Consider the following 26,127-nt stretch of genomic DNA (forward strand, 5'->3'; position numbering starts at 1 on the left):
GTCCCCTGATTAAAAACAAACAAAACAAAAACAGCACAAGAGACCATAAATACATGTTTTGCATTTTTATTTTTTCATAGATCAAAATCAGCAAAAATATTTATTTTACATTTTGACTGGTTCAATATGTTGAAAATAAACAACATTCAAGAACGAAACCCTAGGGGAACACAAGGCACCATTCCAAAGACTCAGTTGAGATCTCATCTTACTAAAACAAATACTTTCATTAAAAACAGCAACAATACCCAGCTAGCTATACAGTCTGTAAGATTATTCGTTTCTCTCTAGGAGACTAATCAATCTTGGTGTTTGAACATGGATGACCTGAGTCACAGGGAAGGACATTCATCAACTACAGAGATGGCATCTGATAACAATTACTAGGTTACAAAACATAAATGCTTGGCAGGGAATATGCACTCTCACACCACTGAGGGTTAAGAAAGGGTTTTGGTAAAGAGAAGTACTCATTCAACTCAAAGCACGGTTCATACAGCATACATTTTTATTTATTTTAAGAAGGGTTTCTTTTAAAGTTTGTAGGACTTTAATGAGAATAATATTCATGATATAAATGTAATATTTATTGATCAAATCCCTTTCGTGGAGCTTATAATAAACATGTGCACGCACAACTTAGAAATTAGCCTCAGTGAACTGAAGAAACAGTAATAGAGATCCTGTTAATTATAGTAAAAATGAAAAAGGCTTGTGCATTTCGGAAAAAACAATATTGAGTGTGTTTGTCCATGATCCACCGCTATTACAAAAACACTCTGGGTAAACTACTGCATATATTTTTTCTAGTAACATTTTCTGATTTTGTTTTTGTACAAAAGTTGGTGTCACTTTACAAATCCAACAACAAGTAACAGTTAACAGCTTTCTTTCCCCTAACCCCAAAAAACAACAAAAACTACCAAACAAAAAAACATTGAGAATGTGCAACATTTTTGCATAAAACCATATGAATATTACTGTCTTGAGGAAAAGACTCTTCATTCATTCTAGAATAAGGTAACAATGTAAATCCCTTACATACTGAACATATATTGTGAGATCTGGAACCCGTGATAACAAATAAAAGGCTCTGGTAAAATTGCACTGTTGAGATCAAATGTGGTAAAAACAAATATGTATACATTATCAACTATTGTCCTCTTCAGTTTTAGCTAAATATCTTTGTATAAAAAACAAACACTAAAGTACATGTCTATCAGTCATCCTAAAATGAAGCCCCAGCTATTATATTTTCTGTCTGACAATTCAGTCCATTTCGAAGACCAAAAACAACAAAGTGTAAAATGTGCAAAGCGTGCTAATGTCTTGGGCGACCTCCTTCGAAGGCATGATGCTCCTCATGTGCTAAAATAGAAATAAACACATTCATCTCATGAGTTATCAATAGGCTCACTCATCAGACACATGACAACAGTATGTGAAGAGTAAAGTTGTTTTTGATGGAGTGAATTAGCATGTACTCTAGTCTACTTGTTTTTAGCATGACATGTGAATGTCATACAAGGTAGAAAGTACTCACGCTTATAAAATACTGCCTTAAAAGTTATCTGTGGAAGAAGTTCATAGATCCGTCCTAGGACGTTTGCTTCATTAGCAAACGAGGCAATTCCATTCCAGATTTGGACAACATCTTCTCTGTCTCGTATGCTAACACTAACACCAACCACCTCATCCTCTGAAACACAACCAGAGAATAAAATATTTCAGATAAATACATCAATACCCTTCCATTTTGAGGTACAACTTTACAAGGGACAGAACATTGTATGTTTTTCTTTGTGACAGGAGGTTCATGGCATTTCAGACTTCTTCTGTATGGTTGACTCAAATCAAATTGTATTTGTCACATGTATACTAACAGTGAAATGCCTACTTACAGGTCCTTTTCCAAAAATGCAGAGTTAAAGATACCAATTTGGGGGGGAAATAGAGACAAGGAATATATACACAGTGAATAACGACTAAAATAACATGGCTATATACAGGGAGTACCAGTACCAAGTCGATGTGCAGGGGTAAGAGGTAATTGAGGTAGCTATGTACATAAAGGTAGGGGTAAAGTGACTAGGCAACAGGACAGATAAGACAGTAGCAGCAGCGTATGTGCTGAGTGTGAAAGCGTGTGTGTGAGAGTGTATGACGTCAGTGTGCATGTGTGCGCGTGTCATGTGTGTATGGCACAGGAGGTTGGTGGCACCTTAATTGGGGAGGACGGACTCATGGTAATGGCCAGAGCGGAATTAGTGAAATGGTTTCAAATGCATCAGCCACATAGTTTCCATGTGTTTAATGCCATTCCAATCGCTCCATTCCAGACATTATTATGAGCCGTCCTCCCCTCAGCAGCCTCCACTGGTGTGTGGGTGTATGTAGTGTGTGTTGGGGTGTCAGTGTAAGTATGTGTGAATGTGTGGGTAGAGTCCAGTGTGTGTGCACAGAGTCAGTGCAAGAGAGTTGGTGCAAAGAAGGGGGAATGAAAGTAGTCTGTCTGCGTAGATGTCTCGGTAGCCATTTGGTTAGCTGTGGTTTAGCAGTCTTATGGCTTGGGGGTAGAAGCTGTTCAGGGTCCTGTTGGTTCCAGACTTGGTGCACTGGTACCACTTGTCATGCGGTAGCAGACAGCACAGTCTATGGCTTAGGTGGCGTGGCCAGGACCTCTCTACCGCCTGGGGTACAGAGGTCCTATGTGGCAGAAACAACAACAAAAATTGCCTGCAGACGGCTATATCGGTCCGCTATAACAGGACTAGTAAAGTCCCAGTGCACTACTTTTGTGAAGAAAAAAATTAATATATTTTTTTATTTTCCAGGGGGTGCTGAGGGGGTTAGAGGCGCTGTCGTATCCTCTTGGACCATGTTAATTCCTTAGTGATGTGGACACAGAGAAATGTTAAGCTCTCGACCTGCTCCACTACAGCTCTATTGATGTGGATGGGGGCGTACTTGCTTCTCTGTTTCCTGTAGTCCACGATCAGCTCCTTTGTCTTGCTGACGTTGAGGGAGAGCTTGTTGTCCTGGCACCACACTGCTAGGTCTCGGACCTCCTCCCTATAGGCTGCCTCATTGTCGTTGGTGATCACTGACTAATTCTTCAATGCTGTACAAGCTGACAAAAGACCATGTAGACCAAAACCCACAGTTGGAGTCTGAAAGACACTGCACACGATTCACTCTCTCTTCACACTTACCTGAAGCACAGTAATCAGTGAATTGCTCCCCAATAGTGGCTAACAGTAACTCCTTCCATACAGCAGGCTGGGGAAATGAAGACACATTGAGTATGTTACCAGTACACACATTTACTCAACAAACATAAATATGGTATGAATGATTAAAACATAACATATGACCTTTATTGTACTTACAGTGCTTTCTTTGGGTACTTTCATTTTCCAAACTCCCCCCTTTGCATTACTCTCTTCTTCCCTGAATGTAATGGAAAATGCATAGCAAGACAGAGACTAAATGAAAGGTAATACCATTTACATATATAATTACGCAGGGTAGCCTAGTGGTTAGAGCAGCGGACTTGTAACCGGAAGGTTACAAGTTCAAACCCCCGAGCTGACAAGGTACATATCTGTCGTTCTGCCCCTGAACAGGCAGTTAACCCACTGTTCCTAGGCCGTCATTGAAAATAAGAATTTGTTCTTAACTGACCCTGTCTGGTTAAATAAAGGTAAAAAAAAAAATTTGACCTATGTGTTTGTATTAATTTGATTATTTAGTCTTACCAGAGTGGTCTTCTCTCTCCTCTCATTAAGTGATAGCTACATCTCAGTGGTAAACTGGAAACTCCAGGTATATTGTTGTACACGCTCCAAAAGCTCTATGAAAAAAATGAGGAAAAAATTATATCTTTACCATGATTATCAAAATCCTAGTGTTGCCTTTATTACGCCATTATTATTGAGAAACATGTGCATTTATCATGATTTATGATGTGGCAATTATCTTAATCCTGTCAACTAACACAGAGAGCTTACTAACACAGAGAGCTTACCTGAACTGTTTGCACAGTGTAGATTTTTTTCAGACCTGATTCACATTCTGCTGCGGTTGTTCCTGGTAAAGATCTGGAGGAAAGATCCAAACAAAACATCAATATCTAATTTAATCTATATAGAACTCTGCATCTGGCATGATCTAGCAGTCCTAAAATAACCTGTTTTGTTTTTGTATCTATAGCAAGCCTTGGTACAGCAGTTCCCCCACTCTGTGAACAGGCTTTACTAGATATCTCAGTGAGCAGAGGTTGTGCTCAAAGCAGCCAGGTCGGAGAAGATCTGGTGTCAACCCCCTTTCCACAGAACTCTAGCCCAGCAGTAAACAAGACTGACTGACCCCTTTAAAGTTGACTGCCTTCTCTCTTGGCCAGAGACGTACACTACATGACCAAAAGTATGTGGTCACCTGCTCATCAAACATCTCATTCCAAAAATCACAGACATTAATATGGAGTTTGTCCCCCCTTTGATGCCTCAACAGCCTCCACTCTTCTGGGAAGGCTTTCCTTTACCACCAGATGCTGGAACATTGCTGCGGGGACTTGCATCCATTGTCATGCTGAAACAGGAAAGGGCTTTACCTAAACTGTTGCCACAAGTTTAAAGCACAAAATCGTATAGAATGTCATTGTATGCTGCAGTGTTAAGATTTCCCTTCACTGGAACTATGGAGCCTATCCCAAACCATGAACAGCCCCAGACCATTATTCCTCCTCCACCAAAATGTACAGTTGGCACTATGCATTCGAGCAGGTAGCGTTCTCTTGGCATCCGCCAAACCCCGATTCGTCCATCAAACTGCCAAATGGTGAAGTGTTTTCCACTGAAATGGAAACCCATTTCATGAAGCTACCGGCGAACAGTTCTTGTACTGACGTTGCTTCCAGGGGCAGTTTGGAACTCGGTAATAAGTGTTGGACAGGAGCACTCGATGCTCACAATCAATAAAATGTATTTATAAAGCCCCTTTTACATCAGCAGATGTCACAAAGTGCTGTACAGAAACCCAGCCTAAAAGCCCAAACAGCAAGCAATGCAGATGTAGGAGCACGGTGGCTGGAAAAATCTCAAAAGGCAGGAACCTAGGAAGAAACCTAGAGAGGAACCAGGTTCTGAGGGGTGGTCAGTCCTCTTCTGGATGTGCCGGGTGGAGATTATAACAGTACAGTGGCAAGAAAAAGTATGTGAACCCTTTAGAAACACCTGGATTTTTGCATTAATTGGTGATCAAATTTGATCTGATCTTCATCTAAGTCACAACAATAGACAAACATAGTGTGCTTAAACTAATAACACACAAATTATTGTATTTTTCTTGTCTTTATTGAATACATAATTTAAACATTCCCAGTGTAGGTTCGAAAAAGCATGTGAACCCCTAGGCTATTAACTTCTCCAAAAGCTAATTGGAGTCAGGAGTCAGCTAACCTGGAGTCCAATCAATGAGACGAGATTGGAGACGTTGGTTAGAGCCGTCTTGCGCTATGAAAAACACTCACAAACATTTTGTTTAAGAAGAATCCTAGAGAGTCAGCTAAAGACTTACAGAAATCTCTGGAACATGCTAACATCTCTGTTGACGAGTCTATGATATGCAAAACACTAAACAGAATGGTGTTCATGGGAGGACACCACGGAAGAAGCCATTGCTGTCCAAAAAAACATTGCTGCACATCTGAAGTTTGCAAAAGTGCACCTGGATGCTCCACAGCGCTACTGGCAAAATATTCTGTGGACAGACGAAACTACAGTTGAGTTGTTTGGAAGGAACACAACACTATGTACTATGTGTGGAGAAGAAAAAGGCACAGCACACCAACATCAAAACTTCATCCCAACTGTAAAGTATGATGGACGGAGCATCATGGTTTGGGCTGCTTTGCTGCCTCAGGGCTGGACAGCTTGCTATCGTTGACGGAAAAATGAATTCGCAAGTTTATCAAGACATTTTGCAGGAGAATGTTAGGCTACGTATGTGTCCGCCAATTGAAGCTCAACAGAAGTTGGGGTGATGCAACAGGACAACAACCCAAAACACAGAAGTAAATCAACAACAGAATGGCTTCAACAGAAGAAAATACACCTTCTGGAGTGGCCCAGTCAGAGTCCTGACCTCAACCCGATTGAGATGTGTAGCATGACCTCAAGAGAGAGGTTCACACCAGACATCAATAATATTGCTGAACTCAAACAGTTTTGCAAAGAGGAATGGTCCATAATTTCTCCTGACCCTTCAGGTCTGATCCGCAACTGCAGAAAACGTTTGGTTGCGGTTATTGCTGCCGAAGGAGGGTCAACCAGTTATTAAATCCAAGGGTTCACATACTTTTCCCACCCTGCACTGTGAATGTTTACACGGTGTGTTCAATAAAGACATGAAAACGTATAATTGTTTGTGTGTTATTAGTTTAAGCAAACTCTGTTTGTCTATTCTATTGTTGTTCCCTCAATGATTTATGCAGAAATCCAGGTATTTCCAAAGTGTTCACATACTTTTCTTGCCACTGTACATGGTCAAGATGTTCAAACGTTCATAGATGACCAGCAGGGTCAAATAATAATAATCGCAGTGGTGTAATCACAGTGGTTGTAGAGGGTGCAACAAGTCAGCACCTCAGGAGTAAATGTCAGTTGTCTTTTCATAGCCGAGCATTCAGAGTTCGAGATAACAGGTGCGGTAGAGAGAGAGAGAGAGAGAGAGTAGAAAATAGTAGGTCTGGGACAAGGTAGCACGATCGGTGAAGAGGTAAGGGTTCCTCGTTCGACGATACCCCTGTGTAACAGTATAACTTTAGACCGTCCCCTCGCCCATACCCGGGCGCGAACCAGGGACCCTCTGAACACATCAACAACAGTCACCCACGAAGCATCGTTACCCATCGCTCCACAAAAGCCGCAGCCCTTGCAGAGCAAGGGGGACTACTACTTCAAGGTCTCAGAGCAAGTGACGTCACTGATTGAAACGCTATTTAGCGCGCACCGCTAACTAAGCTAGCCGTTTCACATCCGTTACACCTGGACAGGGCCAATCTGGCAGGATATAACCCCACCCACTTTGCCAAAGCACAGCCCCCACACCACTAAAGGGATATCTGCAGACCACCAACCTACTACACTGAGGCAAGTCTGAGTATAGCCCATCAAATTCTCCACCACCACAGGAGCCCGAGGTGGTGCTAACCCAGACAGTGAATTTCAACGTTGCTTGTGTGACGTTCTGTGAGCTTGTGTGGCCTACCACTTCGCAGCTGAGCCGTTGTTGCTCCTAGATGTTTCCACTTCACAATAACAGCACTTACAGTTGACCCAGGCAGCTCTAGCAGGGCAGAAATTTGACAAACTGACCTGTTGGAAAGGTGGCATCGCCACGTTGAAAGTCACTGAGCTCTTCAGTAAGGCCATTCTACTTCCAATGTTTGTCTATGGAGATTGCATGCTAGCGTGCTCGATTTTATACACCTGTCAGCAACAGGTGTGACTGAAATAGCCAAATCTTCTCATTTGAAGGGGTGTCCACATACTATGCTGTAAAAACATATTTGCCCCCTTTCTAATAATCTCTACTTTTGCATATTTTTTATACTGAATGTTATCAGATCTTCAACCAAAACCTAACATTAGATAAAGGGAACCTGAGTGAACAAATGACAAAACAATTACTTACTTATTTAATAAACAAAGTAACACCCAATGCCAATGTAATTACCCCCTTACATTCAATAACTGGTTTTGCCACCTTTAGCTACAATGACTGCAACCAAAAGCTTCCTGTAGTTGTTAATCAGTCTCTCACGTCGCTGTGGAGGAAGTTTGGTCCACTCTTCCATGCAGAACTGCTTTAACTCAGCAACATTTGTGGGTTTTCATGCATGAACTACTCGTTTCAAGTCCTGCCACATCATCTCAATTAGGATTAGGTCTGGACTTTTACTAGGCCATTCTAAAAATGTGTTGCTTTCTAGCCACTTTCATGTGGACTTGATTGTGTGTTTTGGATCATTGACCCAGTTGCGTTTCAGCTTCAGCTCACAGACGGATGGCCTGACATTCTCCTGTAGAAACCTCTGAAACAGGGCAGAATTCATGGTTCCGTCTAAGGCAAGTCAACCAGGTTCTGAGTTACAAAGCATCCCCAAACCATCACACTACCACCAACATGCTTGGCCGTTGGTATGAGGTTCTTACTGTGGAATGCAGAGTTTGTTTTTTGGTTTTCACCAGACATAGTATTGGTAAACACAGGTTCCCTTTATCTAGAATCAGGATTTGGTTGAAGATCTGATAACTTTCAGTATGAAAAATATGGAAAAAAATAGAGAAAATCAGAAAAGGGGCAAATAATTTTTCACAGCACAGTACCAGTCAAAAGTTTGGACACACATACTCATTCTAGGGTTTTTCTTGATTTTTTACTATTGTCTACAGTGTAGAATAATAGTTAAGACATCAAGACTATGAAATAACACATATGGAATCATGTAGTAACCAAAAAAAGTGTTAAATAAACCAAAATATATTTTAGATTCTTCAAAGTAGCCACCCTTTGCAGTGAGGACAGCTTTGCACACTCTTGGCATTCTCTCGACCTGCTTCACGAGGTAGTCACCTGGAATGCATTTCAATTACCGGTGTGCCTTTTTAAAAGTGTATTTCCTTCTTAATACATTTGAGCCAATCGGTTGTGTTGTTACAAGGTAGGGGTGGTATACAGACGATAGCACTATTTGGAAAAAGACCAAGTCCATATTATGGCAAGAACAGCTCAAATAAGCTAAGATAAATGACAGTCCATCATTACTTTAAGACAGGGGTGGGCAACTCCAGTCCTCAAGGGCCTGATTGGTTTCACACTTTTTCTCCATCCCTAGCAAACGCAGCTGATTAATCAAACTGCATTCTAAACTGAAGATCATGATTAGGTGATTATTGGAGTCGTGCGTGTTAGCTGGAGCAAAACTGTGACACCAATCAGGCCCGCGAGGACTGGAATTAGCCACCGCTGCTTTAAGACATGAAGGTCAGTCAATCACTTCAAAGTTTCTTCAAGTGCAGTCACAAAAAACATCAAGCGCTATGAAACTGGCTCTCATGAGGACCGCCACAGGAAAGGAAGACCCAGAGTTACCTCTGCTGCAGAGGATACGTTCATTAGAGTTACCAGCCTCAGAAATTGCAGCCCAAATAAATACGTCACAGAGTTCAAGTAACAGACACATCTCAACATCAACTGTTTAGAGGAGACTGCGTGAATCAGGCCTTCATGGTCGAATTGCTGCAAAGAAACCACTACTTAGGAACACCAATAATAAGAAGAGACTTGCTTGGGGAAAGAAACACAAGCAATGGACATTAGACCGGTGGAAATCTGTCCCTTGGTCTGAGGAGCCCAAATTTGAGATTTTGGTTCCAACTGCTGTGTCTTTGTGAGATGCAGAGTAGGTGAATGGATGATCTCCCCATGTGTGGTTCCCACCGTGAAGCATGGAGGAGGAGGTGTGATTGTGCTTTGCTGGTGACACTGTCTGTGATTCATTTAGAATTCAAGGCACACTTAACCAGCATGGCTACCACAGCATTCTGCAGTGATACTCCATCCCATCTGGTTTGCCCTTAGTGGGACTATCATTTGTTTTTCAACAGGACAACGATCCAAAACACCTCTAGGCTGTGTAAAGGCTATTTGACCAAGAAGGAGAGTGATGGAGTGCTGCATCAGATGACCTGGCCTCCACAATTGCCCGACCTCAAACCAATTGAGATGGTTTGGGATGTGTTGGACCGCAGAGTGAAGGAAAAGCAGCCAACAAGTGCTCGGCATACAGCATACATGGGAACTACTTCAAGACTGTTCTCAATCTCATATTGTTTCAAACTTTTTTTGGTTACTACATGATTCCATATGTGTTATTTCATAGTTTTGATGTCTTCACTATTATTCTACAATGTAGAAAATAGTAAAAATATAGAAAAATCCTTGAATGAGTAGGTGTGTCCAAACTTTTGACTGGTACTGTATAGTGTACATTGATATACATAATTTCAATAAGAACACAATGAAAAGAAAGATCTGTATCGGCAAAACCATCGCCACATCCATTATAGTTTTTTATTAAACTGTAAAAAAATAAAATAATTAAAAGCTAGGTCTAAATGAAAACCAAGACAGAGAAAAGGTATCCACATTACAGAGTCAATGGATGGTGGAAGCCTAAACAAAAACAGACTAGCCTATGATTTAACTTCTAGTCTTGAGATTGAAAATAAATAATTTCACCCCTAGGCCTATATTCAGGAAAAACTTTTTGTTGTTGTTGAACAAATTAGTGTTGAGGGCCTCAGGCTTTCCCCAACCCAAGGTCTTAACACCAGTTACATAGCAGAGGTAAACAAACTTTGCCCCATATACAAGTACTCACAGTGTTGATAAAAATAGACAAAGTCCAGTTCCAGCAGGTCATGTGTACACTTCCCATAATAGAATAATATTAGCTAAATGTCAGTGAAGCAGTGAGCAGAAGTTTTACAATGAATACAATTGCTGATAGCCTGCCTAAGACTGAGATGTTGAGAACATTTTCTAACCAATGGTACATTGCATAGCACCATATCACGCGAGGAATAAGAAACAGTGATTGCGAAAACACAGGTTATAGTGTAATAATAATATACGTTACTATTGTGGCGTTATACCCATGCACTGTCTGCAACTTGAAAGACTCCTTTGTTTTGGCAAGGCTTCCTAGCTAGCTATTCCAAATGCAGTTGAATTCATACAAACTCATCCCATGAAAACAAAGCATAGAATTAATCACCACCAAGTCCATGAAATGATAAAATGGTGAGCTTACCTATCAAGCCAAAAAGTCCACGGAGAATGTAATGGGAGGGTGCCGTTTCCATCGTTGTTCGTGATGTTCTCCAATTCTCTTTCGTCAATATGGATGTTACGTTCAGCGGAGTTTTGACTAACTGTGTTGTTCAGCTGCAGGGTTGGGACTGCAGGAACGGCCATTTCCTGGGTTGTAAAAATAATCGATTTGATTGTTTTTAAAATATCTCGTTTCACCTTTTGATTAAATAGGTGTAAAGTGCCTACTTTGCTGACTCATTCGTAGCTTCACCGGTCTGGCGCCACAACATCAGTAAAACGACGACGTCTAGCTGTCTGCAGGCCAAACGTTCTTGTCATAAACGGCAGGCGAAATCCACACTAGGAAACAGGACTGCCTTAAATTAGTATTACATGTACCTCAAATTTCCCCTAAAAAATACCAAGACCCCATAAATGAAACAAAGGGCCTCTTAAGTCTCCCTTAATTTTTAAATGCAAAAGGAGACCCATTATACATACCTTAATTTCAATTGTTGGTCAGTACCCTTTATTTTTCAATTTCAGCGCATATGAAGGATATCAATAAACGTATCCTTAATAATACCTTACTACGGAATGTTTGATTAGCTCCCTTGTTTTTGGGGTTTAAGGATAGGTCAAGGGACATACGGAGCATGCCCTTCATTATTCATTGCTTTAGATTGTTTTTGTTGATCCTTACGTGTTCAGATTAGGTGCCGCGCGCGTAGTGGATATTTTTTTCTACAGTCTTCCACCCGTACTGTAGATGGCGGCATGCACCTTAACGATTGTTTGCGGACCGCCGAAGAAGAAGAAGAAGAAGAAGAAGAAGAAGAAGAAGAAGAAGCCCACCACCACCACCACCCCACGGACATGTGCACTTGAGTGGGTAGCTAGCAAGTGTGTTACCTGGATGTGTTGTTGCTAGCTAAGGAAGCTAGTGGTATTTTTTTTATTTCCCCTCTTCTTCTGTTTCCTGTCGCTGTTGTAAGGGATATCAGTTGCCCTAGGCTAGTTTACAACCATGGAAATTGACACACTTTTGGAGGCTTTCACGAGTAAGTCAACTTACTTTAGCTGTTTTTCAGGATCTGTAACGTTATTGGAATTGACAAGTTTACTGTAGCCGCATATATTCTAGTTAGCTTGCTATCTCGTTGGATGGATGGAGAACTTGGCTAGTTGTAACTAGCAGTCGAAATTGTTAGCTGACTAACTTAGCTCGCTAGGCCTATTTTATTTTGATAGCGTAACTACATGTATAATTCAATATTGATGTGTGTGTTGACTTGAAGCTATTTCACCCACTTAGTTACATTTTGTTCCTAGTCTAGTTAACGTTAGCAGGTAGCTTATGTTGACCACAGTTTGCTACCTAGCGTTGTGTTCTAGTTTAGTTAGCTCGTTTATTTGCTACTAGCGTTAACTACTGTAGTTAGTTAGTTAGCGTTACTTAGTGGTGAATGTGATAGTTGCAGCCATGGTGATTCTATGAAATTAGTAGCTATCCTAATTCTATGGTTGCAGCTTGCTAGCTATTTAAAGCCTGTGGTTGCCGTGCAGCTAATTCTTCCTGACGGTGTGCCCTGGACTACAACGCTGTACATACTTTAATAAGTGTTTTCTATTTTCTTATTTCTACGTTCAGACTTTGAGAAGAAAGGGAAGAAGGATACCTGTCCTGCCCTGGATCAACTTTTGTCTCATGTCGCCAAAACGGGAGAAACGATGTGAGTGTCTGAGAAATAAGCCTCAAGTGCTAGTCGATTTTCTATTGAATGGACAATGTGTCAATTCAGTATATAAATGCATAGGCTGGTAAATTACAACTCATGGATAGTCTTATTGCTGACATGAATTTCTGGATATGCTACCATGTTGGAGGAGACTGAAGTTAACCCAATATTGGACTAAATTAGCCTTATGCTATTCCTTAGTCCAAGGACCTTACACGTTCTGTTTAAAGGGCGAATTGGCTCTCGAAACCAAAACAGCCAAATACACCATCAAAAAGTGAATAGATTCTCAATTGCGGTACGGTTCTAGAAATATAAATGCCTCTACTTTCATTCCACATCAATATATATTCATAAATGTGAAATGCAGACATACTGTACACTGTTTTAACACAGTTACAGTCAACACTATTTTTAAGTGACAACACGTTTGTGGCATCTCTTCCATTCATACACAGGTGTTCGGAGACTCAGATGGCTAATTAGCACAGATCTTCTGTCCGTTTTCCGTAAACAAGCGATGTAACGTGGAAATATGGCCGTGTGGCAACCCTAACCCTATAAAGGTGTGCAGTAATTTTTACATTTTGTTTAAAAATAAAATTCTCGCTAATATGAAAGATTTGTTCCTTATGTTTCCAAAACCATACCGCAAGCAATACATGTTAACATTTTAGAGCAAACGTCGGGGTTCTTAAAAGGTCCCCTTGGAAGAAGATAGGCGCTAAAGGCGTCTATGAATGGGCTAGGCAACCAGCGAGGTATCCCACGAAGCAAGCTAGATCTACTCTGGGTTTTCTAAAGCTAACCAGCTTCAGTTAGCTTCACATTCCAGCCAGGTTTCAAGTTTTATTAGTCGTATGTATGGGATACGCATGCTATGCATCGCCCTACGAAATGTTTCCTTGCAGGTTCTTGCAAGTAAATAAAAAACAAAGTAAATGGCAGTAGAATATAATCATTTTTTTTTGCGTAAGTATAATACAGGAATGCACAATTTATGATACAATATTTACATGTGTATTGGGGATGTATAAATTGAGCAGTATAGTAAGTCTGGTAGCAGCAGTTGTGATGTGCACAGAATCAGAGCAGGTGGTCAGTTCAAGTGTTCAGCACTCTGATGGCTTGTAGATACCAACAGGCTCAGAGACAGTATCAGAGCATGAGGTCTGATAGAAACGGGCTGCCTGACAGTTAAGGAGAGAACAGCTTGTGTGGGGGGGGGTCCTTGATGATGCTGCGTGTCTTCCTCAGGCACCATTTCGAGTGATGTCCTGGATGGATGGCAGCACGGTCCCGGTGATATACTGGAGGGCGTTGCGGTTGTGTACGGAGCAATTCCCTTACCAGGCTGTGATGCAACCGGGCTTCATGCAGAATTTCTTCAGCCGTCTTAGGAAGTAGATACTGTAGCACCCTCTTGACGAGTAGTAGTGGTGCTGGTCTATGACAAGTCCTCGGCTTCATCCATACTATGATGGTGGATATTGCTTGTCCGCCTGCTGCTAACTCTAGCAGTCTTGTAACTGCACGTATGTCGTACATGGCTAGTCGAACACCAAACTCTTCATTTCGACAATGATGCAACCTCAATCCATGGGCGAGTCAGGTCCTACATTTTCATGTGTGCCAAAATAAAAATGAACTACCGTAGGTTATCTTGCAAATTCTGCAGGCTGTGGTGTGAAATAGGCTTTTAGAAATGCCATCTTTATTTTGACTCATAGTTAATGCTGTCTTTGGTGTTACATTGCGTGAAGTTTAAAATGCATTCTGTCATTACTGTGATATATATTTTTTATATACAAACATTTTATTAAAATATTTAGTTAAATCAGTCGTCTTCTTCAAATTAATGGGATGATGATGCAATTTTTGCAAGAGGGAGGGAATCTGATTTCATTGGCCCTCAACTCGCGGCTCAGTCATTTCATTCAGAGTAAGTGGAATTAGCCTACCCCAGAGAAGGATTCGTTGTGCCATTTGAATGTGCCTGGCTAAAAGGTGAGCCACTTTCAAATGACCGGTTAACCCGAGTTGAACTCTGTTGACCAAAGTTACCTCGCTATCTCCTCAAACCTACTTTGTAGGAAACCGCTCCGGTGTCGGACCAGGAGAGGATAACTTTTTGGTCTCTCCTCTTCCAGGATTTCATGGTCGCAGTTCAAAAGTTATTTCCTGTTTAAACTTGAGAAAGTAATGGATGACTTCAGAACCTTGTCGCCAGACCAGCGAGATCCATCCAATCCTAATGTGGAGTACATTCCTTTTGAGGAGATGAAGGAAAGGATTCTCAAAATTGTAGATGGGTACAACGGGTGAGTGTCCTCCAGTGTCCAGTCCTGAAACATGTAATAAAAGTCTCCCTTTAATGCCTGTTTTACCAGTATGCCTTTGTGTAGCCTTGTGTACAGCCTCATGAGGAAAGTATACCTTTTCACTATCTTTTCCAGTATTCCGTTCACCATCCAGCGTCTGTGTGAGTTACTTACTGACCCTAAGAGGAACTACACTGGAACAGACAAGTTCCTCAGGGGAGTGGAGAAGGTAAGTATTATCACTGTTTCTGAGATTGTTTATCATAATGGGTTTTTGAAATATGAGGTGTGATCTTTAGCCAAAATGGGAGTTTCTATTCGACAAATTCAGGTACATCCTTCCCAGTTTTTGTTCAGTTTGCTTCTGTTTTAATAAACTTTTTGCAACTGAATCGGTGCAATAATTACGCCCCCAGGTTACCTACCCTATTAAGGATACCTACAGTACCAGTCAAAAGTTTGGACACAACTATTCATTCAAAGGTTTTTCTTTATTTTAACTTTTCTACATTGTAGAATAATCGTGAAGACATCAAAACTATGACATAACACATATGTAATCATGTAGTAACCAAAAAAGTGTTAAACAATATTTTAGATTCTTCAAAGTAGCCACCCTTTGCCTTGACAGCTTTGCACACTCTTGGCATTCTCTCAACCAGCTTCTTTTATGAATGCTTTTCAAACAGTCTTGGATTTCCCACATATGCTGAGCACTTTGCTGCTTTTCCTTTGCTCTGCGGTCCAACTCATCCCAAACCATCTCATTTGGGTTGAAGTTGGGTGATTGTGGAGGTCAGGTCATCTGATGCAACCCTCCATCACTCTCCTTCTTGGTCAAATAGCCCTTACACAGCCTGGAGGTGTGTTGGATTGTTGTCCTATTCAAAAACAAATGATAGTCTCAGTAAGAGCAAACCAGATGGGATGGCTTATCACTGCAGAATGCTGTGGTAGCCATGCTGGTTAAGTGTCTTGAATTCTAAATAAATACGTGTCACCAGCAAAGCACCATCATGCCACCTCCATGCTTCACAGTGGGAACCACACATGCAGAGATCATCCGTTCACCTATTCTGCGTCTCACAAAGACACAGAGGTTGGAACCAAAAATTTCACATTTGGACGCATCAGACCAAAGGACATATTTCGACCAGTCTAATGTCCATTGCTCATTTTAGTAGTGGTTTCTTTGCAGTAATTTGACCAATAAGGCCTGATTCATGCAGTCTCCTCTGAACAGTTGATGTTGATGTTGATGTGTCTTACTTGAACTCTGAAGCATTTATCTGGGCTGCAATTTCTGAGGCTGGTAACTCTAATGAACTTATCCTCTGCAGAAGAGGTACCTCTGGGTCTTCCTTTCCTGTGACGGTCCTCATGAGAGCCAGTTTCATCATAGCACTTGATGGTTTTTGCGACTGCGAAGTTCTTGTAATTTTCCATATTGACTAACCTTCATGTCTTAACGTAATGGACTGTCGTTTTCTCTTTGCTTATTTGAGCTGTTCTTGCCATAATATGGACTTAGCCCTATTTGATAAAATACCATCTTTTGTATACCACCCCTACCTTGTCACAACACAACGGATTGGCTCAAAAGCATTAAGAAGGAAAGAAATTCCATACATTTCCTTTTTAAGAAGGCACACCTGTTAATTGAAATGCATTCCTGGTGACTACCTCATGAAGCTGGTTGAGAATGCCAAGAGTGTGCAAAGGGTGGCTACTTTGAAGAATCTCAAATATAAAACATATTTTGATTTGTTGAACAATTTTTTGTTGTTGTTGGAGTTACTACATGATTCCATATGTGTTTGTAGTTTTGATGTCTTCACTATTATTCTATAAAAATAAACTCTTGAATGAGTAGGCCTGTCAACTTTTGACTGGTATTGTATGTCACAGAGACATGTCCTTGTGTCAATTTGAATGAATAATGCATTCTCGCATGGCTTATTTTTAACAAGTTTATAATTGCTTGTGTTTGTATACAATATACATGCTTGGAGTTTGATGGTATTGTTTATATTTTGCAGAATGTGATGGTGGTCAGCTCTGTATATCCTACCTCAGAGTAAGTATTATATCATGTTTCTCAACCTACCACTTTTTATAGCAAAACATACTTTAAAGTTGGGATCAACTTCAAAGCTGTGTATCAAATCATTTTGGGTAGGCTTAACAGTCATCTGGATTTGCTGACTCACTCTGCCTCTTTCAAAGGAAAAATGGGGCAACCAGTGTAAACAAAATGAATGGAGTGATGTTCCCTGGCAATAATACCTCTATTTATTCAGAAAGGTGAGCGCTACCTACTTGTCAATGGTTGATGTTCAGTTATGCAATTTATCTACATTTATAACATAAAATGGGTGGGGAACCCCAATAAAACCTAGCAGTCTTTCGTTCTAAGCATCCCTGAACATAAGGGGAGAAGTTTTAGTAATTTACTCATACCAAATATTCTGGGTGGCAGTGTAGTTAAATCTCCTTGTTATTACACTGAACAAAAATATAAACGCAACGTGCATCGATTTGACAAATATTTGATTGAAATGCATTCATTAGACCCTAATCTATGGACTTCAAATGACTGGGAATACAAATATACATCTGTTCGTCACAGATACCTTTAAAAAAAAGGTAGGGGCGTGGATCAGAAAACCAGTCAGTATCTGGTGTGATCACCATTTGCCTCATGCAGCGCGACACATCTCCTTCGCATAGAGTTGATCAGGCTGTTCATTGTGGCCTGTGGAATGTTGTCTTTCTCCTCTTCAGTAGCTGTGCGAAGTTGCTGGATATTGGCGGGAACTGGAACACGCTGTCGATCCAGAGCATCCCAAACATGCTCAATGGGTGACATGTCTGGTGAGTATGCAGGCCATGGAAGAACTGGGACATTTTCAGCTTCCAGGAATTGTGTACAAATCCTAGTGACATGGGGCTGTGCGTTATCATGCTGAAACATGAGGTGATCGCGGCAGTGGGCCTCAGGATCTCTTCACGGTATCTCAGTGCATTCAAATTGCCATCGGTAAAATGCAATTGTGTTCATTGTCCGTAGCTTATGCCTGCCCATACCATAACCCCACCACTACGGGGCACTCTGTTCACAAAGTTAACATCAGCAAACCGCTCGCCCACACGACGCCATCTGCCCGGTACAGTTGAAACCGGGATTCATCCGTGAAGAGCACACTTCTCCAGCCTGCCATTGGCCATCGAAGGTGAGCATTTTTCCACTGAAGTCGGTTACGACACTGAACTGCAGTCAGGCATCAGACCCTGGTGAGGATGACAAGCACGCAGATGAGCTTCCCTGACTCTGTTCCTGACAGTTTATGCAGAAATTCTTTGGTTGTCCAAACCCACAGTTTCAACAGCTGTCTGGGTGGCTGGTCTCACACGATCCTGCAGGTTAAGAAGCTTGATGTGGAGGTCCTGGGCTGGTGTTGTTACACGTGGTCTGCCTCCAAATTCTCTAAAATGACATTGGAAGCGGCTTATGGTAGACAAATTAACATTCAATTCTCTGGCAACAGCTCTGGCGGACATTCATACAGTCAGCATGCCAATTGCACTCTACCTCAACTTGAAACATCTGTGGCGTTGTGTTGCACATTTGGCCTTTTGTTGTCCCCAGCACAAGGTGCACCTGTGTAATTATCATACTGTTTAATCAGCTTAATATGCCACACCTGTCATGTGGATGGATTATCTTGGCAAAGGAGAAATGCTCACTAACAGGGATGTAAACACATTTGTGCACAACACTTTTCAGAAAAGCTTTCTGTGCGTATGGAAAATTACTTGCTACTTTTTTATTTCAGCACATAGGACCAACACTTTTTACATGTTACGTTTATATTTTTGTTCAGTATAATTTGATTCAATTGCAACAATATGATTGAATGAAAGCGTATTGGATTTTGCATATAGAGATGATTTCTTCTCTCCTTATGGTAGGAATATAAATGGACCAGGCACCCCAAGGCCACTGAACAGACAAAAGCTATTGCTATCCACCTGTCTTGCTACAAACGGTCTTCCTGACAGCACAGACGATAAGCAGCCACTCACAGAACAAGAGGAGAATGTTGTCAGGTAACTAGCATTGTGTGAAGCCAGGTGACTGTCAGCCAAAATATAACGCTATAAATGTTAAGACTTAGCAACTAGTTCTGATGTTTTGACACTTTCTTTAGTGATTCCTCTGTATCGGAAAGTAATACCACAAAAAGCAGTCTGATGAAGACCAAGCATCCAGAAGAGGATGCGACGGAGGCAGAGAGCCATGAAGTGAAAAGGCTGAAGTTTGACAAAGACATGGATGAAGATGAGGAGGTAGACACAGAGATGTCCTGTCCTGAACCTGCCCAAAGCTCATCAGACAAGCCAGAATCGTCAACAGACATTGTTGAGGAAGAAAAAGACAAGTCTGCTGATATGCTCACCACAAACGATCATGGTACCTTTTTTTTAACAATGGGGCATTTTCAAACAACACTATATGTCTGTGTTAACACAGGCAGCCCAATTCTGATCTTCTTTCCACTAATTAGTATATTGACCAATCACATATTTTCACATCAGATATTTTTCAGCGCTGGTCTGATTTGGTCAAAAGACAAATTTAGTGGGGAAAAAATATCAGAATTGGGCTGCCAGTCTAAACACAGCCTAAGCTTGTGAAAGGGAAAATTTGACATGGGTCCAAGAATAACATTGTTAAACTGGATGAATTGATTTATGGAAGGATGTAATGGCGTTCTTGCCTTCTGTCCCCCAGAACCTTCTAGCACTCAGACAGAAGAGCCCTTTGAGGAAGAGACAGCGGCGACATCAGAGAAAGAGGCTGAGTCTGGCCCTACCAACAGTCTAAAAAGTGACAGCACCATGGACCAGTCAGAGGGGCAGCTTGCTCAGTCAGGGAAGGATCTACGTTTAGAGGAACAGGGGGAAGGGGATTGCAGTGAGTCAGTCAGTAGCAGCAATGGGGAGGGAGCACCCAGTGAAGAGCCTGTCCCATCTTCCTCTCCCAGAAGTAAAGTTGAGTCGTCGGCAGAAGGCGCTGATGCAGAAAACAGTTTAGAAAGCCCAGAGACCGCAGATGAGCCCATGGAACAGGACTAACCTGAGGGCCACCCAACATTATTTTACACTGTATGATACTGTAACACACCCATGAGATCTCTGTACCAATGTGGATCTGTAGTCTCCCAGAACAGGGGGGCTTTTTGTGAGGCCTCGAGTCTCCTCACGCCTTATGACCCACCCACCTCCTGACGGCCAGTCTGATTTTAAAAACGTAATTTAAGTTTCCCTCCAGCTAGGTTTTTTTCAAGCCTGTGGCATTCATTTACACATGAAATGCCTTTATCACTGTTATCTGCTATTTTAGACACCAATTCCAAAGCTGCTTGGTTAACATTGTGATGTAAAAGGATCTGTCATTATTCAGTGTTTGTGATCTTCATCTGTGGTGAATGTTTCATGTTTGCCGGCCCAGTTAGGTTCTCTGGATCTGTGGGATGCCTTGGATTTTCCCTGGGTAAAGTGACCGTTTACAGCTGTTTTGTTTTTAGTGTGGTAGTTTTTTGCACTTTGAAATGTAAAGTATAGAAAACTGGCCATGACATCTGTAGCATAAAAGCACTGGGAGCCCTGCTAGTTTGCTAGTCTTGCAAAGTAAACATACAGAAACCATGGATTGCAACCAATCCTCCTCATGTACTAATATTGAACAATAGAGATATAGCTGTGAACCAAATGCTTTAAACTGTCCAGTGAAAATTTCACTTTGAAAAGCTAATATGTTAACTTGTCCTGTTCTTGTATTTGTGGCAAAAGCAGAAATTAAGAGAAACACTTCAAAAACTCAACCTCAAACAGACTGTTACAGAAATGCTTGCCATTTCCGTTTTGGCTGAGATGGAATTTTTCTGTCAGATTTGAAGTGAAGGTCCAGAACTTTTGTATCATTTGTTTTGAAAGTAGTGTTCATGAGCCGAACTTGATCCCTGCTTTTTGTGTACTCTCATTCATTTCGTATGATATGCTACATCCTGCTTTTAATTTTTGTATTCATATGATATGTTACTAATCCAAATCGTACAATATGTTACTCATTTGTTGTGCTTAAGATTCTGGACTGCATCTTTAATCAAAAGATGTAGAAACATGGCATTTTAATTATCACAATCTTTTATTGGAATGGCATCTTTCTTAAACTTCAGACATCCATATCAACTAAATTCAACTTCAAATCTCAGCACAAAATGATCGCTACTGCTGTCACATGGAATAACAAGAAGCTTGTTTTGATTTGATTTGGAGTGTTTACTGGCTGCCATATCTTGTTTCTGCAACTGTCCTTTTTATATATTAGGATTTTAACATTTCTGTAAAGAAGATTTTGTAGATTGTAATACATGTTCACTGCCTTTGTAGATTGGTCTTTCAACACCGTATTCATATGAAGCAATAAATGCTAACATTAAGTGTGAGGTATGCTTAATTTGTATCAAGGAAGTTATACCTTTTGCCAACTATGGATACATATTTTGAATACATCGCATCCTTATTTGTACATTTTCAGAAAAATCATTTAATCTTATGACGGTATCTCCAAATGGCCTTGACACTCATGCATAGTAGGCTAATGACACTTATCCCTGGCCCTATGAAACAGTCAGCACATTACATGAGCCAAGAAGAGCTCGGCTGGGGTAGGTGTTCTGTCAACACATTTGTTCTATTATAGGAAACAAGGACAGTCAGTCCTACAGGGGGTTTTCTACCTCACCTTCCTACATCTATAATTTTGATAGTTTCTTATCCCATTACTCATCTATACAAAAATGCAACAAAGGGTATTTGGAGACAGTCAACTGGTGAATTATGTTAGGCCTAGTACTGGGCCATGGAATGCGATGTACTTGTGAGCTAATTTTGGCTCGAGCAGAGCTGATGTGTACACAGGTTATCAAGGAAGGTCCTATAAATAGCATCGCCTAATTAGAGGGATTACCAAATGCCTGCCCTCTGACTAATCGGATTTGCAAACAAAAAGGAGGATCGCATGTAGGGGACATTGTAACTAACCTTTGGGTAGACCTAGGGCTCGTTTGAGTGGTAAAGCTGAAGCAACCGACTAGAAAAAAGTGAGTGAAGTCAGAGGTGCATATGTGACAGCCGAAAGTCTGGCACTGTGGTTTTATAAAAGCAAGGCTCAGATCAACACGGCAGTGTTGTCATTGTTTATAAAAGTTTCTTTGTCGAAATAAACATGTCTCCAACCTCACACACAAACTGAAATTAAATGAGAACAATCAATTAGTGAGAGCGTCTCAAACGTCACATTAATTTGTCCTCTCTAGCCTATACATGAATGGAAGCAAAGTTGGTTGCTGTTTGAGTCACTTTGTTGGTCACATTCATGTAGGACGGAACTAACAAAGATTCAATAACAACCCAAATGAAACAGGTGCTGTTCTAGTAAGCCGTTATGAAAGACACTCATGGTGTTGTCCACTGAAAGTTGACTAGCAACAACTGGGCCCTAAAAGACACCCACTAAATTTGCCCAAGAGGCAAACAAAATAAACTCTTTTTAAAAAATTTTTTTTAACCATAACATTTTTAAATTTCTTTGTATACAATCTACATTAACAATCTAAATGGACCAAAAAGAGACAATAGAAAAAACTGTCAATGGCAATGTGAGAAAATTATGGTAACTAGTCTGGCCCTAATTCAAGTTAATAGATTTTTTCCCCAGACCCCCCTCCACACACACACACAGGCTGTGCTGGCTCACAGAAAGAGTGGGTCATCGTCATTTTGGTCAAGGCTCTTTATGGCAGGTTCAGCAACTGAGGCAGTTAAATGAGTAAGCAGCTGATGTACCAAAAAGCTGCAAAACATCAGGCAGCTGGTGCTAATAGCAAGCCTCACCAGACAGCTTCAGTCCATATTGAATGTAAAGGTTGGAGTTAAGGGTCTGCAAGGACATCTGATTTCTAAGTTAGCTTTTTACCACACTCATCTGGCTGAATACTCTCTCGACTTCAGCCTTCGAGTGTGGCAAGGACAACACAGACACAGCAGCCATGGCAAGTTCTTGAAACGGGTTGATATCAGCTGCATCCCTGAACCCAAATCTCACTCCAGAAGCCCAGTGTGCTTTTTGTCTCATTCCATTTACTAAGATGGATGGCACGCCATTGCTGGACAATCTCTGCAGGGGCTTGGCTATTTTTTATATTTATCCAGAGTACTTATTGTGCTTTAGTTTCCTTCACATTGAAAACTGACAAGTGGGGCCTCCCGGGTGGCGCAGTGGTCAAGGGCGCTGTACTGCAGCGCCAGCTGTGCTACCAGAGACTCTGGGTTCGCGCCCAGGCTCTGTCACAGCCGGCCGCGACCGAGAGGTCCGTGGGGCAACGCACATTTGGCCTAGCGTCGTCCGGGTTAGAGAGGGTTTGGCCGGTAGGGATATCCTTGTCTCATCGCGCACCAGTGACTCCTGTGGCGGGCCGGGCGCAGTGCGCGCTAACCAAGGTTGCCAGGTGCACGATGTTTCCTCCGACACATTGGTGCGGCTGGCTTCCGGGTTGGATATGCGCTGGCCCCATGAAATTGGGGAGAAAAAGGGGTATAATAAAAATAAATGTAAAAAGAAAAAAATAACAATGCTTCGATGTTGTCCGGCAGTCTCACCCTCAACTCATTAGTGAGGGAGATGGTGAAGGCTATCGGACATTATTTTCATCCTCAGGCACCCCACGGACCTCTCGGTGGACTCAACCAAGCTGTCAAGTAGCTTGCTCTCCCTCAAAAGCCTTGATGGCCAACTCTACCTCACCCAATTCTACCTCAAAAAAGTCAGATACAATATGTTTTGAGGATCACTGTACCAGGAGTATAAAACCTCAGCCATGTAGCAGTTTTCACTGGACTTGGAGACTGCAAAATGGTCCAAAATGCGTGAAACTGCGTTTTCAATGTGGAGCCAACATGTGGCACACACCTTGGTTATCTGTAAAGGTTTCTCCCCACAGTCTCACATATGGCCTTGTAGGCCTCCCTGCGCTTTGGAGACACTGAAAACCAGTTATAAGTCTCTCGTACTGAGTACTCCACACCACGGGGGATGGTGTCATTGGAAGCATGACTTACAGCAAGCTGCAGAGTGGCACACACAGCGAATAAGAACCAGATATTTGAGGCCATACTCCTCCTCTAGCACTTTATGGACCCCATTGTTAATCCCCGTCATAACAGAGGCATTGTCAGTCCCTATCCCCAGGAGTTTCTCTGTTTTAATACAACACTTCTCAAGGAAAGCCACAACAGCACGGGCTATAGATTTGGCATCTCCTCCCTCCAACTCAACAAGCCCCAGAAATGTTGATACAATTGTCTGCCTGGTGTCACTAAAGTACCTTATCACAACCCCCAGGTACTTAGAAACACATCTGTGGACTCATCGAGGTGGAGGCTGAAACGCTGGTCACCCACATCTGTGGAATCATCGAGGAGGAGGCTGAAACGCTGGTCACCCACATCTGTGGACTCATCGAGGAGGAGGCTGAAACGCTGGTCACCCACATCTGTGGACTCATCGAGGAGGAGGCTGAAACGCTGGTCACCCACATCTGCGACCCAACTTTTTCAGAAAGTATGGTGCTAGAACACCATTAATCATTTCTGTGCATTTTGAAGTGGGTAGTAGCAGTGGAGTGAGAAAGCAGCTCAACATGCTTCTCCAATGTGATCACATGCCGGCTTGGAACAGTGTTCAGCGATAGCTAATGCCATGGTGGCCTCAGCCTTTTTTGCAGAGTCATTTTTTTAACCATTAACTCAGTCTAAACTGAGCTAGCTAGCTAGATGTTTAGCTTATGTCACAGAGAGGCACACACACAGTGGACAAGGTGTAAGTAAGTGACTGAGGCTGTGTGAGTCACATGAAGTGATTTATTTTTGTGCAGTGATTTATTTTAGACAAAGAACATTTTACATTTACATCCCGCCCTGAATGTAAGCCAGGGCGGGATCAGCCAGCGGCGGCTTCCCGCATGCGTGATTAATTTGCAGTCTGGTCGCAGAAGGGTGAACATCTCCTGCTCTGACTGCAGCTGGGAGGAACTGCTGCGCAAGGACTGGGCCGCCTGTGAGCGCTTTGGGACAGGGTGGGGCCCACGGCAACACCCGCTGCTCGTTAAGAATTTCACGTCAGAGTCTCCAAAAGTCTCCAATAACACCAGAAAAAGTTGCTAGATTTTTTGAAAATGTGTCGCTAGAGAGGTCTGAATACTCACTAAATATAGTGACAAAGTCACTAATTTGGCAACATTCATACAGTCCACATGTAGGCGCAAATCGATACATTTTTGTCCCCTTAATGTGCTCTAGCACTACACAGCTGATTCAAATAACAAACTCATCAAGTTTTTATTATTTTAGTCAGCTGTGTAGTCAGGGTTGGAGAGTAACGGATTACACAAAAACGGTAACTGTAATACGTTACAAGGAAAAACATTGTAATCAGATTACAGATACTTTTTCAAAACTACATGATTACTTCGAGGATTACTTTTAAATTCAGAAAGGAGGATTGCACATTTTGTTTTGGGACACTTCTCTGTTTTCTAAATTCATTCAAATAAGCATTGACAAAAAGGCGCAAATTTGAATTTGTTCGAACTGAGAGAGTCTGACCAGAAGTCAGAGACCACTATGATGACACACCAAATGGGTTTGATGGATCCCAAGAAAAAAAGCAGGAATAGGCTTTTGTAGGCTAACCGTCCAAGCTATGTCTTTCAATGGTATGGCTGCTGTCGGCATCCCAAAATGATCCAATTTGAATAAACACTTGACTGCAGTGGTGTAGTCTACGGAGATACAGATATTACTTATTGTTATCTACATAGCACATTGATGTGATTCACACTGCTGTTCTCTCATTTAGCTATTTACGCCTTACGGATTGTGGTTGTTGTGGATGGTTGTTCACAAATCTAAATGTGTATTTGAACCCAATAATGTTTGAATGAAACTAGTTTGAGCTGCCTATCAATCATTGGTATTGAAACCAGTGGACAGCCAAGTGAACAATGTGCTCTTGTAACAGCTGCACAGTGCAGATCCCAGCCTATGGAATAAAAGAGGGG

General features: G+C 41.7%; 2 protein-coding genes across 5 annotated transcripts; one reads left to right on the plus strand and one right to left on the minus strand.

The window, feature by feature from the left end:
• Positions 1-50: 50 nt before the first annotated feature.
• Positions 51-11,680, minus strand: LOC110492170 (eukaryotic translation initiation factor 4E type 3). Of its 2 annotated transcripts, XR_016487341.1 has the most exons (10): positions 11,383-11,646; positions 11,128-11,241; positions 10,880-11,046; positions 4,028-4,100; positions 3,759-3,853; positions 3,390-3,450; positions 3,213-3,279; positions 2,968-3,130; positions 1,544-1,699; positions 51-1,368 (listed from the first exon to the last, which is right to left on the minus strand). XR_016487341.1 is itself a non-coding variant. In XM_021566238.3 (9 exons), the coding sequence occupies exons 3-9, from the start codon at positions 11,041-11,043 to the stop codon at positions 1,322-1,324; spliced, it is 663 nt and encodes a 220-aa protein (XP_021421913.2). In that variant the 5' UTR covers positions 11,044-11,046; positions 11,128-11,241; positions 11,383-11,680; the 3' UTR covers positions 51-1,321. The 2 variants fall into 2 exon arrangements, 1 of the variants encoding a protein (XP_021421913.2); XM_021566238.3 differs by lacking the exon at positions 2,968-3,130 and having other exon boundaries at positions 11,383-11,680.
• Positions 11,631-21,447, plus strand: LOC110492169 (serine/threonine-protein phosphatase 4 regulatory subunit 2-A). Of its 3 annotated transcripts, none has more exons than XM_021566237.3 (9): positions 11,631-11,942; positions 12,533-12,614; positions 14,771-14,941; positions 15,077-15,170; positions 16,981-17,018; positions 17,168-17,245; positions 18,914-19,051; positions 19,153-19,415; positions 19,737-21,447. In XM_021566237.3, the coding sequence occupies exons 1-9, from the start codon at positions 11,909-11,911 to the stop codon at positions 20,078-20,080; spliced, it is 1,242 nt and encodes a 413-aa protein (XP_021421912.2). In that variant the 5' UTR covers positions 11,631-11,908; the 3' UTR covers positions 20,081-21,447. The 3 variants fall into 3 exon arrangements, with proteins under 3 accessions (XP_021421912.2, XP_090059307.1, XP_090059308.1); XM_090203181.1 differs by having other exon boundaries at positions 11,725-11,942; positions 13,878-14,941; XM_090203182.1 differs by having other exon boundaries at positions 11,856-11,942; positions 13,079-14,941.
• The last annotated feature ends 4,680 nt before the right edge of the window (positions 21,448-26,127 follow it).

Source organism: Oncorhynchus mykiss, chromosome 16 (genome assembly GCF_057628025.1).
Source record: "Oncorhynchus mykiss isolate SJ-2025 chromosome 16, ASM5762802v1, whole genome shotgun sequence".
In the NCBI taxonomy this organism is placed as follows: Eukaryota; Metazoa; Chordata; class Actinopteri; order Salmoniformes; family Salmonidae; genus Oncorhynchus; species Oncorhynchus mykiss.

Coding starts and splice junctions, on each gene's coding strand:
- LOC110492170 (XM_021566238.3), bottom strand. CDS start 11,043: ATGGCCGTTCCTGCAGTCCCAACCCTGCAGCTGAACAACACAGTTAGT. Junction 3,451..3,758: donor GGAGAGAGAAGACCACTCTG/GTAAGACTAAAT, acceptor CATTACATTCAG/GGAAGAAGAGAGTAATGCAA. Junction 3,280..3,389: donor AAGTACCCAAAGAAAGCACT/GTAAGTACAATA, acceptor TCATTTCCCCAG/CCTGCTGTATGGAAGGAGTT.
- LOC110492169 (XM_021566237.3), top strand. CDS start 11,909: ATGGAAATTGACACACTTTTGGAGGCTTTCACGA. Junction 14,942..15,076: donor ATTGTAGATGGGTACAACGG/GTGAGTGTCCTC, acceptor TATCTTTTCCAG/TATTCCGTTCACCATCCAGC. Junction 19,416..19,736: donor GCTCACCACAAACGATCATG/GTACCTTTTTTT, acceptor TCTGTCCCCCAG/AACCTTCTAGCACTCAGACA.